The sequence below is a fragment of the Callospermophilus lateralis genome, chromosome 6 (genome assembly GCF_048772815.1).
Source record: "Callospermophilus lateralis isolate mCalLat2 chromosome 6, mCalLat2.hap1, whole genome shotgun sequence".
Taxonomy (NCBI): Eukaryota; Metazoa; Chordata; class Mammalia; order Rodentia; family Sciuridae; genus Callospermophilus; species Callospermophilus lateralis.
This window is the reverse complement of record NC_135310.1, coordinates 78399099-78417767: the sequence shown is the minus strand read 5'-3', so window position 1 is coordinate 78417767 and position 18669 is coordinate 78399099. Positions and strand designations below refer to the sequence as shown.

At 33.7% G+C, this 18669-nt stretch overlaps 1 protein-coding gene across 1 annotated transcript in view; it reads right to left on the bottom strand.

Annotated features, from left to right (window-relative positions):
• Nucleotides 1-18669, bottom strand: part of Me1 (malic enzyme 1) — a 150861-nt gene that overhangs the window by 43311 nt on the left and 88881 nt on the right. Inside the window, exon 7 of the mRNA XM_076858461.2 lies at nucleotides 324-433. Within this exon, the coding sequence (XP_076714576.1) occupies nucleotides 324-433 (110 nt within the window). The remainder of the gene's footprint in view (nucleotides 1-323; nucleotides 434-18669) is intronic.

Genomic DNA, 18669 nt, shown 5'->3' with positions numbered 1-18669 from the left:
AAGCTGAAGAGAGAACTATATACATTTCATTCTTAAATAATGAATAATATATTTCATACATTTCCTTTGTTCAATGATAATCAACAGGGATTTTACAAGATTTCTGAGAGTTTATTCTCTAGCTCATGGATCTAATACTTTCCAGAATCACAGAGTACTTTCTCAAATATATGAAATTAAATGGGAAATTATACATGAAATTATTAAGTGTAATTCCCAGCTTTTAGTAGGTACTTAGTATGTATTTATTCAATTTGAATCATAAAATTATGAACTACTTTCAGACATCATTTTTGGTCCATACAAGCTGAAAATTTTATTACCTTGAATATCATCATTAAATGTGCAATACTGATTTCGATATTTGTTCAGGAGACGAAATGCATTCACATTGGCAAAATCTTCAAATTGAATAAGGCAATTCATACCATATCTATAAAATAAAAACATTCATTTTAGAAGAGGTTAGTGAAATAACATTTAAAAATAAATCCTTAAGGGACTGAGGTTGTGGCTCAGTCATAGAGCACTTGCCTAGCACATGCGAGGCCCTGGGTTCGATCCTCAGCACCACATAAAAATAAATAAATAAAATAAAGGTATTGTGCCCAACTACAACTAACTAAATAAATAAATCCTTAAAATTAGCTCACAGAAAAGGCAGAGTATCTTTAGAGGCTGAGTATAAATGTGTCAGACAGTATGTATTTAGCAAATATTTATTGCATGTTTACCACAGAAAGTCATTGTGTTGGCACTGTGAATTGAAATAATACAAAATGACCATAATTTGGTCCAAAATATGGTCCTTATCCTCAAGGAATCCAAATTTAGTAGAAACAAAAATCTTCCAAATTAAAAATAATGTAAAAGTGTATAAACAAGAAATTATGAGTCTTCAAGGGACAGACAGCACTTCTAGCTGGGGTCATAAACCACATAATACATCAACTTTTAATTGATAGTTACGATTTCAAAAATAGAGTGGGTTTTACAAGCTGAAGAAGACCAGAAACAAAATAACTGAGATGAAAGTTGGGAGACTGAAAGAAAAAATTGTTTGAAAAAAATTAAATCTAATTGGCTCTAATGTAGTGTACATTTAAGGGTACAGTAAAAAAGGGTCAGATCTTCATTCTGGTCCTTGCACTCTTCCTAATTCAGTCTAGCTTTATTTCTATACACAAAGACAGTTATCTCAAAAGTGTACCCTATCTCCCTGAACTCTCTTGGCCCCCTTCCTGCTCCACTCCAAAACTTCAATTTCTTCCTTCTCTACTGGTATATTCCTTCCCTCATTGTCCTTAGGACTCCCTGATTTTCTTTAATTGATTAACTAATTAATTGATTTTTGTGTACTGGAGATTTAGCCCAAGGTACTCTACCACTAAGCTTCAACTTCATCCCTTTCTATTTATTTTGAGACAGGGTCTAAGCTACCGAGGTTGGCCTTGAACTTGAGATTCTCCTACCTCAGCCTCCTGAGTAACCAGGTTATAGGTGTATAGCACTGGGCCCAACTAAGATGCCCTGATTTTTTACAACCAACTCCTTTAACCATGATAGGACTAACTATGGTTATTTGTCTTTCTTTTCCACATGTCAAACCTGTCAGAAGACAGGGTACTAAACCCTGTCCTCATTTCTAGCTTCTTGTTGACTTTATGCCTATAATTCAAGGACAGTAGGAAACAATGCTGATAGTCTCTCTCTTTTCTGATCCAACAAAAATCTTTGTAGTTACCTTATTTTTCTTCCATTATGTCTATTTATATACTATTATTATATATTTATTCTTGATAGACTATCTTTTTAAGTCACAGGTGAAACTTATATTGAATATTTAGTGTCTTCTCTCTCTCCTTCTTTTCTGTGTCATTATGCATAAAGGGCAGAAGGGACTCAGTCTTCTTGGCAGCTGCTTTCATCATGGTGGCCATAGTGGCCGCAACATTGTCCAGCTCCTCTTGATTCTTCTTGGTGAAGATGTTGTGTCCCCATCTTTTTTTTAATGAATTGGAGGCCCATTTGTCCTTGGAGATTTTTAGTAGTTCCCTTGCATGCCACACACCTCTCAGATCACAGGCCTCCCAAGAAGTGGTATACCTGATAAGGTATCCAAACCACCAGCTATGCCTTGGCCTGTTCAGGCTCCCTGTCACCTTGTGGCCCTAGTTGAGGCCCATGGCATGGAGCAGCACAGAGCCATGATTGCTGCTCGTCAGTGTCTGCTGTGGCAGAAGTTTGGCAGGAGGGTGGTTGTTGTTTTCAATTACTAGTGAAGTTTAGCATCGTTTTCTATCTATTGATCATTTGTAATTTTTTTGAAAGACTATAGGTTCAATGTTCATTTTTCTATTTATTATTTAAATAAAAGGTCCTTATATATTAAGCATAGTACCTTGTATTATACAAGGCACAAATGTTTGTACTAATCCAGCATACTGTGGATTAATGATTTAGATGGTATTCCACTTGTTTTTACCCCCCAAATTTTAAATTTTTATGTAGTCAGATATCTCAATCTTTTTATTTAGTTTCTGCCTCCAATATCATATTTATAACAGCCTTCTTCATATATATTTAATCATTAATCCAAACTTTCTTTTTTTATTCTAATTTGTTATATATGACAGCAGAAAACATTACAATGCATATTGCACATATAGAGCACAACTTTTTATATCTCTGGTTGTATAAAAAGTATACTCACACCATTCGTGTCTTCTTCATACATATATTTAGGGTAATGATGTCCATCTCATTCTACCATCTTTCTTACCCCCCCTGCCCCCTCCCTTCCCCTCTCACCCCTTTGCCCTATTTAGAGTTCATCTAATCCTCCCATGTTTCCCTTCTCAACTCCACTATGAATCAGCCTCCTTATATCAGAGAAAACATTCGGCATTTGGTTTTTTGGGATTGGCTAACTACACTTAGCATTATATTCTCCAACTCCATCCATTTACCTGCAAATGCCATGATTTTATTCTCTTTTATTGCAGAGTAATATTTCATTGTGTATATATACCACATTTTCTTTATCCATTCATCTACTGAAGGGCATCTAGGTTGGTTCCACAGTTTAGCTATTGTGAATTCTGCTGCTATAAACATTGATGTGGCTGTGTCCCTGTAGTATGCTGGTTTTAAGTCCTTTGGGTATAGACTGAGGAGAGGGATAGCTGGGTCAAATGGGTCCAATTCTCAATTTTCCAAGGAATCTCCATACTGCTTTCCATATTGGCTGCACCAATTTGCAGTCCCACCAGCAATGTATGAGTGTGCTTTTTTCCCCACATCCTTGCCAACACATACTGCGTTTGTATTCTTGATAGCTGCCATTCTGACTGGAGTGAGATGAAATCTTAGAGTAGTTTTTTTGATTTGCATTTCTCTAGTTGCTAGAAATATTGAACATTTTTTCATATATTTGTTGATTGATTGTACATCACCTTCTGAGAAGTGTCTGTTCATTTCCTTAGACCAATTATTGACTAGGTTATTTGTTTTTATGGTGTTTAGCTTTTTTAATTCTTTATACACCTTAGAGATTAGTGCTCTATCTGACGTGCGTGTTGTAAGAATTTGTCCCCAATTAGTAGGCTCTCTATTCACCTCAGTGATTGTTTCTTTTGCTGAAAAGAAGCTTTTTAGTTTTAATCCATCCCATTTATTAATTCTTGATTTTAATTCTTGCGCTATAGGGGTTTTATTAAGGAAGTAGGAACCTAATCTGACATGATGGAGATTTTGGCCTACTTTTTTTTCTATTAGACAAAAGTTCTCTGGTTTAATTCCTAGGTCATTGATCCATTTTGAGTTTTGTGCATAGTGAAAGATAGGAGTTACATTTCATTTTGTGGCATATGGATTTCCAGTTTTCCCAGCACCATATGTTGAAAAGACTATCTTTTATCCAATGTATGTTTTTGGCATTTTATAAGGTGTAATAAAATGTAAAACATACATGTGCACGTGAACACAAACCCACATATTCTCACTTGCTCTTCACAACCACTTTATGAAGTAAGTCCTATTAATATCCTGATCTCATAGATGAGGAAACAGGTATAACAGTAATGACAATATAATAGCAATTATATAATCTATCTACCCAGAAAAATATACCTCCCTGTTTTATTATAGTTCTCTTTTAACTTTAATATTTAGTACCATTAGTCATCCTTTGTTCTTATTTTTGAATATTTGCTTAGCCATGGCAGTGGTTTAAGAGCACAGGCTTTTGAATAAGAACTCCTAGTTTGAAATTTTGGCCTCATCACACTCACAGGTCTTTTAAATTTTCTGTGCCTGTGTATTTTCCCACAATTCTAATAATAATATATTATCCTAAGGTAGTTATAAAGATTAAATGAACTGATAAATATACGGAGTTCAATACAAGGGCACATAAGTACTCTCTAATCATGAGATTAGAGAATTGCAACAAAAGAAGCCATAAACAGCTACATAATACCCTCAAAAGCCTAAGAGAAAACTGTCACCCCAGATAATACATCTAGCAAAGATGTTCTGTAAGAGTAAGGTTTAAACAAAGACAACTTTAGATAAATAAAACCCCAAAAAGTTTTATTAAAATAATTCTGAAAGTGTGTACAGAACGACAGAAAATAATTCCAGGAAAAAGAATCTATAATATAATGAAAATTTTAAAATATAGATAAATACAAGCAATTCTTATCCACAGGAAATAGTAATGACAGATAAAGCTATTCTCTAGCCTGAAAGAGAGAGGAGGTCAGCAAATTCATTCTCCAAACAACAAGGAGAAAACCTTTAAAACTATCATTTCAGTGCTCTGGAAGTCAACTAAAGGCAAAGAGGAGAAAAAGTTTAAAGTAAAATGGAGAACTAAGGTCAATTCTTGAAAGAAACAAAATAATTTTCAACTCATAAACATGATGCCATTCATTACAAATTACAAAACTGTTATTATAATTTACAAAAGCAACTCTATAGTTACAAATTATCATTTAAAAAATGTTAACTGAGAAATAAACTCTGTGGTGGCAACTAAGTACCCCAAATACAAATATCAGTCAATAATTATCTGACGCATGCAATGAATAGCTTCTTCCCACTTCTCTAGTTGCTAAGCAAGCCTTCAGAAACCAAAAAATTATAGGGCATTGGCAAGTGCTCTCACATGGCTTGCTCCTGATATGTCATATTCTGGTGGTCTGGCAGCATTCAATGATGTGTCATTATGTTCTGAAGAAGCAGAACCTTGTGGTCTCAGAATATAGGAGGAATCAGAGCCTTCTCAAGTCTATTCCCGGATCTACTACTTACTTGGTTTGGTGATTTGGGGCTTGTTAAAATTTCTATGTGGTTAAGATGAAATCCCCACAATATGGTTTGCCTTCAGTGTTTAAGACACAATGTGGTCAGGCTATAAATTTGTAATGTTTCCTAAGTGAAATCTGGGAATAGACATAGGTATTAAAATGGGGTACGGGATACCTTATCATTTAAAAAGCTTATTTTAGAAATAGCCCCTAGAGGACACTGCATATCAGTTTTAATTTCATGACTTTTCTCTACCTGATAGTTAACTCTGACTTAATTCCTAGAGATTTAGAAAGAGGCATTCTGAATTCATCTTGTGATACAAGCATCTCACATTATGCAATAAAAGAAAGCCACGTAAGGGATATTTTGTTCCAGTTGGAACCAGCCTTGTCACTATGAAATTATAAGTAGTGGAACTCTCAAAAGTTAGCCAATTCAGTACTACATAACTATGAAAAGAACCTATTATTTTATGATCAAAATATCACATAAAATAGTGGGTGTGAATGGTTTAAGAAGTAACTGAAATACTATCCATAAAATTAACATGTAAAAACTTCAGAGATTTTGCTTTATATAGCATTGTTAAATCTGACAAAACAAACTTATTACAGTGATTAATCACTATATCCATCATTTACTAAGTGCCAGACATTGTGCTCCATATTTTATAGGGATTATCTCATTTAATTATCTCAATAATTCTGTGAGGGAAGCAATGTTATTTATCCATTTTATAAATAAAGAAATGAGAGCTAAGCACAATTAATTACTCAGCATAGTGTGAGTTCACACTGCTAAAATGGGAAGCTCTGAACTAACCCACAGACCCTTGGCTTCAGCCACTCTATGTACTGGCTTCACAGAGCCAACACAGTTACCAAGTCCATAAATGAATAGTATATTTACAACCAAAAAGATCCCAGTGATAAAATAAGGGAGTTATAATTTTATCACAAAACATATAAGATACAATTTGTATGCATTCAACATATCAGGTGTTTTTTTATTAAAAGTATATTGACAAATATTAATCTTTTTGTGATAATGAACTATCAAGAATTCACTATAACCAAGTTGTATTTTGTTAGCTTTCAATTATTTAAACAACTTAAAGGAGGGGGTAAATTTATTTTGGCTCACGGTTTCAGAGGTTTAAGTCCATGGTCAGTTGGCCCCATCACTGTGGTCTTGTGGTGCGGCAGGATATCATGGTAAAGAGCATGTGGGAAAGTAAAGCTGCTCACCTTATGGCAGGCAGGAAGCAAAGGTAGAAACCAAGGGGGCAGGTGAAGAGGCCAAGGACAAGATATACTTCCTCCAACTAGGCCCCACCTTCTAAAGTTTCTACCACCTCCACATAATGCCACCATCTGGAGACCAAGCTTTTAACACCTGAGACTTTATGGGACATTCTAGATTTAAACTTTTCCTGAGAGAGGTTTCTTAGGATATGTTACATGCATGAAACATGCAGCATTCAAGACCCAGAGCACTTTAACTCTGATGAATTCCTTAGAGATAATTCCAAATGAAACATTTTTAATAATGCACTGAGGCTTAAAGGTGCTCAATGAATTGAGCAGCAAATGGGAAACATGGATCTTACCTTTAAACTGCTCACTTGGTAATAGTCTCATTGAGAATAAAAAGGGTATAAGCGAAAAAGTCTTCAGGAGGTTTCAATGAAAAGCAAAATCAGTAGGGTGGTAAATGCAGCTCAGTGATAGAGTACTACCCTAGCATGTACAAGGCTCTGGATTCAATCCTCAGCACCACAAAATAATAAACTAAATGAAAGAAAAATCAATAGTACATAAAGAGATCACTAAAGAGTTTAGGAAAGGCAACATTAATTTGTTGAGGTTTAAGTTGGGTCTTTGGTAGGATTCAAATAGAGTGGATGGGAATAAGTTATAGAGGTCTCAAAGTATGTACTGGAGGACACTGATAACATCATTTCAAAGGACTTTAGAATACTAATACTGGTTGCTGAATTTCAAATTATGAATAGTATTGAATGCTAGCATAAGTAATATAAAGTTGACTCAAGTTCTCTCTGGCCAAGAACTCTTCAAATTCACTTCTTTCTAGTAGGCAAGAATTAAGAATACATTTGTGGGCTGGGGATGTGGCTCAAGCGGTAGCACGCCGCCTGGCATGCTTGCGGCCCGGGTTCGATCCTCAGCACTACATACAAAGAAAGATGTTGTGTCCGCCAAATACTAAAATATAAATATTAAAATTCTCTCTCTCCCTCTCTCTTTAAAAAAAAAAAGAATACATTTGTTCATTTCTTTGTAAATTTTCTGCAATATGTCTTCAGTTCCTACTGCTTCACATCTATGTTATTTTGTAACATGTAGACATTCCTTTCACTTTTCTTACCATTCCTTCTATCCGATTTTACTGACACTTCTTTAGTTTACTCTGTGATAGTAGGCATTATAAAGATACAATTTTAGTTATCCATTTTGTTCTCCCTCTTGTATTCAGTTCTCCTTCATTAAGTTAAACTCTTTTTATGGATTCAGCAAAGTTTTCTTCCCTACTTCAATCATTTTATACACTAGAAAAATTTAATCATGTTATTTTAAAGGAAACCCTAGGTAATAAGATTTCATCTAGTTTTATCTCCTGTTATTCTCCAAAAAACAGAAAAAACAAAACCTTATCCTTTCTTTCTTCCTTACTTATTCATAAGTCAAATAATATATTAAGCAACTACTGTGGGTTCAACATTGTTCTGGGTGCTATTGATACATTCCTTTCTACATAGAGCTTATAGTATTATGGAGGATACACACCAGTTAATAGACAATTATAATGGGCACTTTAATAAGTGCTATAATAGAGGAAATGCAGGTAGCCACAACACAGAACAAGGTAAGGGGGTTAGGAAAGGCTTTCTAGAGGATGCTAAAGCCTGAAAGATAAGTAGAAGTTTGCCAAGTTGATAAAAAAAGGGAAATTTTTTGAAGTAGCTGGATTGTATTAAAAGGCTCAGCGTTAAAAAAAAAAAAAATCTGTGGCACATTCCAGAAAGTAAAATAAATTAAATATGACTGAGGCGTAGGGTTTGACCCAAAAAGAGGCAAGAATTGAGTGAAGCTAGAGGGGTAAACAGGGCCAGATTACATATGGACTTTAAACTGGGATAGAGGGGACTATACTTGATTCTAAAACTAGGTGAAGAAACAGGAACGTGACACAGTCAATATGCATGTTATACTCTTTGCAATCAGAGTGAAGAATGTATGGCAAAACCAAATACAATAAGTTTACTTTAAGAGGCTGCTGCAAAACTTCAGGGCTGCATGAGAATGAGGATAGAGAGAAACAGATGAAGACAGAATTGGTATTATCATGTGAAAGAAGCAGATGATGAGGAAGAAAATAGCAAGAATGCATTTCAAGTTTCAGGCTTGGGCAATCAGGTAGATAACAGGGAATATAAAGACAGGAAACCTCCGGGGGGGGGGGGTGTGGAAAGCAGGTCTGATAAGGAAATTCATGAGTTCAGCTTTAAATATGCTGCTTTTGAGCTACCTTGGAGATATTCAAGCAAAGCAAGCTGTTATTGGTTGTTCAGAACTAAAACAGCTGCAGATGAACACAAGGCTCATGATACAGTCATAAATGGGGACTTGAAGTGGTGTGTTACTAAAGATCTTCAGAACAAGCTAGGTCAGTGTTATGGTTTAGATCTTGAATGTCCCCCAAAAGTTTATGTACTAATTTGCAGCTGATGGTGTCTTTGAGAGGTAGTAAAAACTTTAAGAGGTAAGGCTTGGATGGAAGAAGTTAGGTCACTGAGGGTATGTCCTTGAAGAGTTTATTGTGACTCTGGTCCTCTCCCCTCTCCTTGCCTCCTGGCCACCATCAGGTGAGCAGTTTCCTTTGCCATGCACTTCCAGCTGTGATGTACTGCCTCACCACAGGCCCAAAGGCAACAGAAGGCCAAGTAACACATTCACTGAAACCTCTAAAACCATAAGCCAAAATAAATCTTTCCTCTTTATAAGTTATTCAAGTATTTTGTTACAGCAATGAAAAGTTAACACAGTCAGTACTTTAGAAAGGTCATCCACAGAGATGAGCAAAACTTTGGAAAGAAAAAAAAAATGCCGAATGTTTTTTCTGATATAAGTGGTTTAGGGAGGGAGAGCATGGGAGAATTAGATTAATTCTAGATAGTGAAGAGGGGTGGGAGGGAAAGGAAGGGGAAGGGGATTAGCAAGGATGGGGGAATGTACATGTATGAAGACTTGAATTGGGTGTTAACATATCATATATACAAACTGAGATATGAAAAATTGTAGTATATATGTGTATTAAGAATTATAATGCAAAAAGTACATGTATAATGGCATAAATTGATGTGAACATACTTTATAAATAGAGATAAAAAATTGTGCTCTATATGTGTAATAAGGATTGCAATGCATTCCACTGTTGTCGTGTATTTAAAACAAATAATAAAATCAATTAAAAAAGACTTGATATAAAGTAAGTTTGTTTGATCAAACCACTATTATCATATGATATCTTGACTATTGTTCTCCACTAACAATAATATAAGAAACCTTTTACTTCCCCTTTTAAATTGGCCTCAATTATGCTAAACTGTAAGTTGAAACTACCTTACAAAACCAAAATATGGATCATTTATAAACAATAAAAGAAATTCTTCTTTCTGTGAAAACAAAAAAACTTTGGAAAGAGTGACAAGAATCAGAGGAAAGTAGCTTAAAAAGAAGCAGGAGAAGAAAGAGGTATGATAAATTCAATTGACGTAACATCAAAGAAGTTAACGTACAGAGTCTCTCAGATGGATGAAGTACTGAGAGACTCAAACGGATACGAGAGCATTGCTCTCATCTTTCAACCCTTCAGTTGTGTGTTGACCAATAAGCATTATTATTTTTAAAGAACTGTAGGTGAAGTGACAATCATTAGAGTCATTTTTCAGAAAAGCAGGGAGGTAAATGAACATTTGGTGAGAAAAAGAGGGTGTAACAAAGCCTGTTGGTAAAGAATGGGTTTCCAAAGACATAGTGGAAAAGTTCGACATGAAGGGAGTACTGAGAGGTTTTTATCTATTTATTTCTTTGTTTGTTTGTAATTGTAAATGATCAGAATGCCTTGATTTTATTTGTTTATTTTTATGTGGTGCTAAGATTGAATCTGGTGCCTCATACATGCTAAGCAAGCAGTCTGCCACTAGCATTCTAGAGCTACAGCTCCAGCCAGGGAATTTTGTTTAAGGAAGATGAAGGTCAAAATATAAAATATGTAAAAGTATGACATGTGTGGAAGAATATATGAAAACACAAATATATGGAAAAGACAAATGACACTTTACATTTTAATACACAACCAAGTATAACATCAATAATGTTAAGCACGATTTCCTAATTGCCATCTATCACAAGAGACCTTATGATAGATGGCAAAGATAGAAAGTGAGAAAATTGATGTATGGGAAGGGGAGGGCCATATACTGATCTCTGTAAGCTGAGGACAGCAAAAGAGGCTCAAATCCTCAGAGCAGCTTTGGTCCTAAAGGGCTATCTGTGCTTCCACATACCCTGTATTTTGATACTATGTTTCAAGTTTGTACCATTCTTCATGCCTAGGAGGCCTTCACATAAAGGATATGGAAATTCAGAAAGTGCTTTTATAAACTCCATCTGCAAACGTGCCATAAGAACTAAAGGTCTCAATAGCATGTTCCAGTAAACACCTCATATCCAACCTAAATCATGTCATATACTTATGCAATTTGAATCACTAAGGGTATGTGTCTCCTCCTCAATTTAGTCTTGATCAAACTGTTTATTTCTAAAAGCTGGAAACTTCCACAAAACATGAAACAGTTTTCAGCACTAAAAGAGAACTATGTATTACTTTGGTGCCAATCATCAGTCATAAAATGTTAAGCAAAAATGTCCTTGAAGTCCACTTAGTGACAAGAAATGCCCAGGATGGTTAATGATTATAAGAACAGATATACTGGTGAATATTACAACCTAAAAAAAGCCAAAAGGGCCAAGTACAATGGCTACTTGTGATATAGTAGACTTTTTTTAAGTAGAAAAACATCTTATTTCAGACTATACATAAGTAGAATAATTACAGAGAAATTTATCTAAATCTACATACTCAAATGAATATGAATGTTATTCTTCTGAGTGGACACTTCCAGATTATATATTTAATTAATAATGCTGAACTGCTCAGCTACTTTCAAGGTGAGTGTAAAGTAAGTTTCATGGCTTTGTAGCCATATCTTGTAAGTAATCTTCCCTTTTTCTTTACTTGCAATAAAATATTAGAAAAAATATTTTAGGAATAAGAACTGGCTCCAAACACTTGATTTTTCTCAATATTCTTATTCTATTCTCAAGAATTAATATTAGTTTCAAAGGATTTTCTCTTAAAATGTCACCATTACAATATTTAGAAGAACTGGTAGAGGTTCTAAAAATAATCCTCAAAGAGGTATTCCTAAAGAACTATGAACATTAGCTGTAGTCAGCACACAGAATTCTGGAAGGAGAAAACACTAATTCAGATCTTTTTGTTTAAAAAAATCAATCACACTATATTATTAAAAAGCCTCAAAATAAAAGTAAAAATAAAGTTGGGCATGGGGGCACACGTCTGTAGTCCCAATACTCAGGAGGCTCAGGCAAGAAGATTGCTTGAGACTGGGAGTTTGAGGCTAGTCTGAGAAACAGAGCAAAACACTGTCTCAAAATTTATTTTTAAAAAAGTGAAAAATGAATAAGGACGTTGCAGGTATAACTACTTAAAAAGTCTAAAAGCCAATATACATTCTCAGGCCACAGAATAATGGAAGTAAACCTACACAAATTATTCAAGAGGAAGCTGATATCTGCACACTTAGAAACAGGTGACAGTACAAATCCAATGTTAATTACAAATATGGCCTTCCTGGCACATCATCTGAACTGATGTCAAAGTTTGAACACTAATCATTTTCCATAAATACCATGCACCTACTAATAATGTGTTTTGAGTTATGTCTATTTATAATTCCAAATTAATAGTATTAGTTATGGCAGCATTATTGCCCAATATTAATAAAAGTACCAAAATATCATGTTACATGTTTTATACATAAGCTCTTTTCTTCTCATATGACTGAGAGCTCATGAACTGCCATCATATGTTCCAGAGGTATTGAAGATATTTAACCCCAAACTGCTTGAAGACTGTTTCTCTTGGTACCTATAAGCGCACATTTTCCTGCACACCAACATATTTTTCCCTCTCTCTTAAAAGAGCACAATAATTAGTTGGAGTGACTGAAACCAACATATTAAAATTAGAATTCCATTGGCAGAGTCCCTGCTTAACTCTTAATAATTCTTAGGAACAAAACATGATACTGTCCATAAAGTTCAAAGAATTGTTTTTTACTTCCTTTTTCATTAAGCCATTTTAAGACTTTAATACTTTGTTGAGTTATTAAATATACTTATATATAAGCCTAAATTTTCAAGAATGTAACCCTGACTCTGCTAAATGGACAGTTTGCCAAGATCTGACTCACAAAGTTACTTTCTAAGTAATTTATTTTTTACACAGTAATTTTAGGTAGTTTACTAAATGTAATAATGTATATGGAAGTTTGAATCATTTATAAATCAATCATTTTATTCTGCTATGTCATTGAGAAACATAAGCCAACACAAGTAATTTCTGTGCCTAAAACAATACTTACTAAAAAGAACATGTAATAATCCAATAGGCTAACAATCTAACTAGAAGTTAAGTATTCCTTATCTGAAATGTACAGGGCCAGAAATATTTTGGATTCTGGATTTTTAAAATTTGGAATATTTACATATACATAATAAGATATTTTAAGAGATGAGACAAAAACCTAAACATGAAATTCATTAGTTTCATATTTATCTTATACACACAGATTGCAGGGAATATTACATAAAATGCTTAGTTTTAACTGCAGTCCATCATAAATATGGTCAGGTGTGAAATTTTCTACTTGTGGCAACATGTTGTCAGTCAGAAAGTTTCAGATTTTGGGATGTTTCTGATTTCAGAATTTTAAGTTAGGGATAGTCAACCTTTACTTGAATTTGAGTTCTACCTATGTCACTTAAAAATTGAGTCTTAGATCAAAATCTTTCTAATACTCTAATGGGAATTCCTTTTACAATGCTAAATCAATATGAAGAATTAGAACTATATACTCAAGAGAGGCTAGATGAACACCTCAGGTCACCTAATACTCTGCAAAATATTCAGGATTTTAAAAAACCTGACTTTATCATCACCTGATTAGTGAACATGAGGAAAAGAAAAATCTTACAATCTTGCTCTCAGTGCAATCTAGTCAAAAGAGTTTCTCTTTGATGAAAATTTTCTGAATAAAATTATGATTGTTAACAGTGTAGACACTGCAAGGTGTATAAACTTTCTATTTTCCAGCTGTTTTCAACAGATGTGCAACAAACATAAATAACCTCTACAAGAGATTCAGTTCACATTAGCAAAAGGATGAGAATTCTAGTCTTACCTCTGAGCACTAGTAGACTGATAAAATAAGGGCAAAAGAAATACTGCATCAATTTCTCAGATTTTTTTCTTTTAATATATACACCTAAGTGTAGTATATTTTACCACTGATAATCCATTCAAGACTGGGGAACAGGAACACAGTTAAACAATATCTGATTATCTTTTTTTTTCCACCTGAATCATACGATTATCTTTTATAATAAGCCAATAGTTTCTTCTCAAATAGCCTAACAAATTCAATATCATGTTCTTATTTTTTCCATACTCCATTTATTTATTCTTAGTGAAACTTCCAAGATGTAGAACAATCTTTAGAAAGAAAATTTTTTTTAAGTTTTTAAAATTTAAACTTAAAAAATCTAAATGTAAAATAATAAATAAGAAAATATATAAAGTCACCTCTATAAAAATAAGGTGGAGCAATAGTTTTATTGCAGGGTAAGACTTTGTCTTACTGTCTTTAAAATCAATGTTAATGCATTGCGATATACTTACAATAAGAGTACCTATTTTAAATATGTAACTAACTTTACAAGTAAGATTGAGAATATTTACAAAAAATTCTCCAAAGTTCTTTAGTACAACACTGGCCCTAACGGTTTATGATTTGCTTTCTATCACTAGAGATTGTTTGTTGGTTCATTTGTTTTTGGTACCAAGGGTTGAACCAGGGGTACTTAACCATTGAGCCTATCCCCAACCATTTTTAGAATGTTTTATTTTGAGACGGGGTCTAGCTAAGTTACTTAGGGCCTTGCTAAATTACTGAGGCTAATCCTCTTGCCTCAGCCTCCTAAACTGCTGGGATTATAGGTGTGTGTCACTGCACCCAGCTAGAGATTAGATTTGATAAACAATTTTAACAAGAGAAAGTCACTAGAGAATAATATTAACTAACATCCATGTGATCCCTACTCAATTTTGTAAAATATTAACATTATGCCATATTTCAGACCAAAACAAACAAACAAAAAGAACACATACCATTTGAAACCCTCTCTGCACCTCCTTGATCCCTTTTTTCCCACATAGCCACTCTCCTGAACTTATCATTTCCATGGATGATATGCTTTTGCAATAAGTATATATCCCAAAACAAATATGACATTGCTTTTAAGATTTAAACATATGGATAACATACCAATATGATGGATGTTGAATGGTATCTGATTCTTATGAAATGACTTTGTTGCCATTATTAACAGCTCAGATTCAATGGATTAGAATTATCCTTTTATAATTCTTTCCTCAATTCTATGATTCTTAGACAAATTCACATGAAAACATGATACACTGGTTCATTTAACTGTTATGCACTGTAAAAATATTACTTGTTATAAATACAAGAAAATTAGTTATCCATTCTCCTGTTGGTATATATTTAGACTGCTTTCAACTTTTCAATACTATAAAAAATGCTCTATGAAAATTTCTGTACATGTCTCCTTATAAATGAGTTTCCCTGGGGTACAAGTGCTATGCAGTAAATTATGATAACTATACTGCTAGCATTTTTATGAATTTATACTCTTTAAGCACTATATATTATCATCCATAGTCTCCTCCTGAACACCTGCCACACTCACAAACCGTTTTGCCAATTTGATGGATGTCAAATGGTGCTTGACATCTGCGAAATGGCAATATGGTATTGGGTAATCACGAAAATGTGCCCTTCAATGAAGAACTTGCTAAGGTGTGTAGTTAGCTAGCTGCCTTCAGCCACAATGTCTTTAAGATCCATGACAGCATTCAATCCTAAACCATGATCTTCCTGGGGAGCCTTAAGCCAATTACTGGGCATAGCAGTGGTATTAAAGCCTAGTCATTTCTACCCAATGTGGAACTCATCTAACAGAAGCGTTTGCTCTGGTGGCTGAGATTATGCCCCATATATATTTCAGTCTGAGGCTCTCCCTGCCCAGTTCTGCTTCCCAGATGTTCATCATGGTTTGAAGGCTTTCAATACTTAATCTGCACTCCCTGTTTATGTTTCTCAGATATTAACATCTCTTAAACTATAAATTTCTCTCATCAACTACTTCATGGAAAATTCAAATTGAGAATATGATTGATTATATATTATAATTCAAGCATCTACTAGTCAAATTGCTTTGATCTGAATCCCAGCTCTGCTTCTTATTATCTCCAGACACTAGACAGGTTTTTAATATCCCTATACTACAGTTTCTTAAACTCTAAAATGAGAATAATAACAGGACATACATCACAGTTTTAAGACATTAAATTAACATACACTCTTGGAACATGTCTGGTACATAATGATGCAATGAATATTAATCATTTATTGCCCAATGTGATTTTGCTACTTATCACAAGATTTATGATTAAGCTTGGTGATATGTAAAACAATGATTGAGTGAACAATGACCTGGCAATATTTACTGATCATTTCCTTAGAAATGGGAGTATATTTATATAGCATATGGAAAAAGGTAGTGTGGTCCTAAATAAAATATTCAGAGAAAATAAATAATTTCAGTCTGATTATCCTTCATCATTGATTAGTTTATATTATAAATCTTGTTCCTCTATTATTTGTGTTTTGATTTTTTTGCTTATAATAAACTCTATATGCAGGTAACATTTATGAATTCTAACCATAACATTTGAGAAATACTACTGGGAAGCTTTGATTAAATGCCTTTTCTGTCATAAAAAATGGCATGCATATGGATTTCACAGTCTACAGTCTTAAAACTGTTCTATTAGCTTACTTTAGGGAAGGTATTAAGAATTAGTAAAAAATTTTTTTTCATAAGACAATACAAAAGTTAAAAGTTAAAATACAAGAAGTTTTCTTTTCTAAACTCTACCCCACCCCATGAAATTCATTTCTCAGATACACCTACCCATCAGCTTTTTTTTATTAGTAATTTTCTCAAATTTAGAATAATTACAGTCCAAAATGAATCTACCTATAAAGAAAGACTGGGGGTGGGGAAGCTCAATACATTCATCTTACAATACTTGTTCTTGGACACCAGGTTAATGAGGATTTGGAATAGCGTGAAGACTTCAAGAATGACCCAACCACATTTATTATAATGTGGTTCTAGTCCCTATCTTCAGCTTTTAAACTAGGAGTTTGGCCAAATGTAAACCTTCTGGAATATATAGGTGCTTATCCAAATAAAAGATTCCATTAAATTCTTGAAATACATTTTCTGTCTCATTCTAAAACTCTGTTTCTCCAAAGGAAGAAAAATAGCCTCTATATTGTTCCAAAACCCCGTGTGAAATATATACCAGAGGTCTGCATCTACAGAGTCTGTCATGCATCTGTACAAATATATCATATAACTTATCCTTTATTTCACCTAATGGAAAGAAAAAACATGACAGTCTATCAAAAAAAATGATACTAGAGCAAGCTCTGGGAAGAGAAAAAGATTTATTCTATAAATAAAATGAGTGATATTACCATACTTTATGTGCATAATAAATTTCTATTTATTTTAAGATACAGGAAAAAAAGCAAAAAATAAAAGATACACAGTTTTCAAATATATTTCATTAGACTGTATCTGCTTCTACTTAGTGTATATTCTAAATCACCTCTTCATTCTTTTTTTCTTTTCATAGTTGTTTGCTAAACTACAGAACAAATCAAGTCCTAGATTTCTGATTAAATAATCTATCTTAATTAAATTCCCTTTTTTCTTTAAAACCTTTTCCAAAAAACAAAATAAAACAAAAAGCCTAACATTTATGCAGAACAAATCCTATTCATTTATTATACTTTCCTTTGGCCAAAGTGATAGCAATAGCTTTAAGTGATTAAAAACATCTGAGAAAATGGTTCCTCAGAACTGTGTGCTAAGGTAGGTTAACTGGAATTTTGCAAGAGTAAGCAACCTTGAAGAAATGGTATTTGAAATACTAAGCAAAACAAAATAGGTTTCTTTGCTCAGTATTCGAATTCTCAGAACTCTAACATGCTACTCTCAACTGGTAATCTTTGCAAAGAGGATGCATAGTATGTGGAATTTCTCATTGTTATTTAACTAGAAAATATGTTTTCACAGCCCAGAAGAGTTGAAAAAAAACTGAGAAGACCCCGTCTATGCAAGTCCTAAAACAGGGTAAAAAAATTTCTAAGTTTCAGTTTACACACACACACAAAAAAAATCATGAAACCTGGAAGAATTAATTATCATTCTATGCTACTAAATAAAATAAGGAGGTCATTTTATGGAGAAAAATGATACAGAAATCAAAAGTACATGTACCATCAAAGCCCTACTTCCCCTCCAAATTGGTTAATTTCATATGAAGAGAAAGTAGGCTAAAGAGTTTCAATAAACAAAAAGTCTAATTAGGAACCCCAAACCAAAATTACAAGGGCCTTTTATCTTAATGCAAACTAAAAATTGTCTCAAGAAGAAATGGGTCTGGGATTTGAGGATATCCCTACTTCCAGATTATTTATTGGTATAGCCCTAACTCTTCAAAGCTACTGGTAAATAGAAAGTAATTTCACATATTTGAAAAGGGGAAAAATTAAAAGAAAGTAAGTTGAATGAAAAATTATACATAAAGTTTCATAAATGAACCAAGTTCTCTTTTCCTAGGGATGGCTCCATAAATCTTAAGTGAAAATAGGTATATACAATTTTAAAATAAAGAGTCTTTTAAGTTAGAGGCTTCAAATTGATTTTTCCTTTCCAATTTCCTGATAGCCTCTATTTCTCCATCCTATTGTCTCATGCTGAAAATGGAAACTAAAAATCTGCCCCCACCTACTTTAGCCCAGAC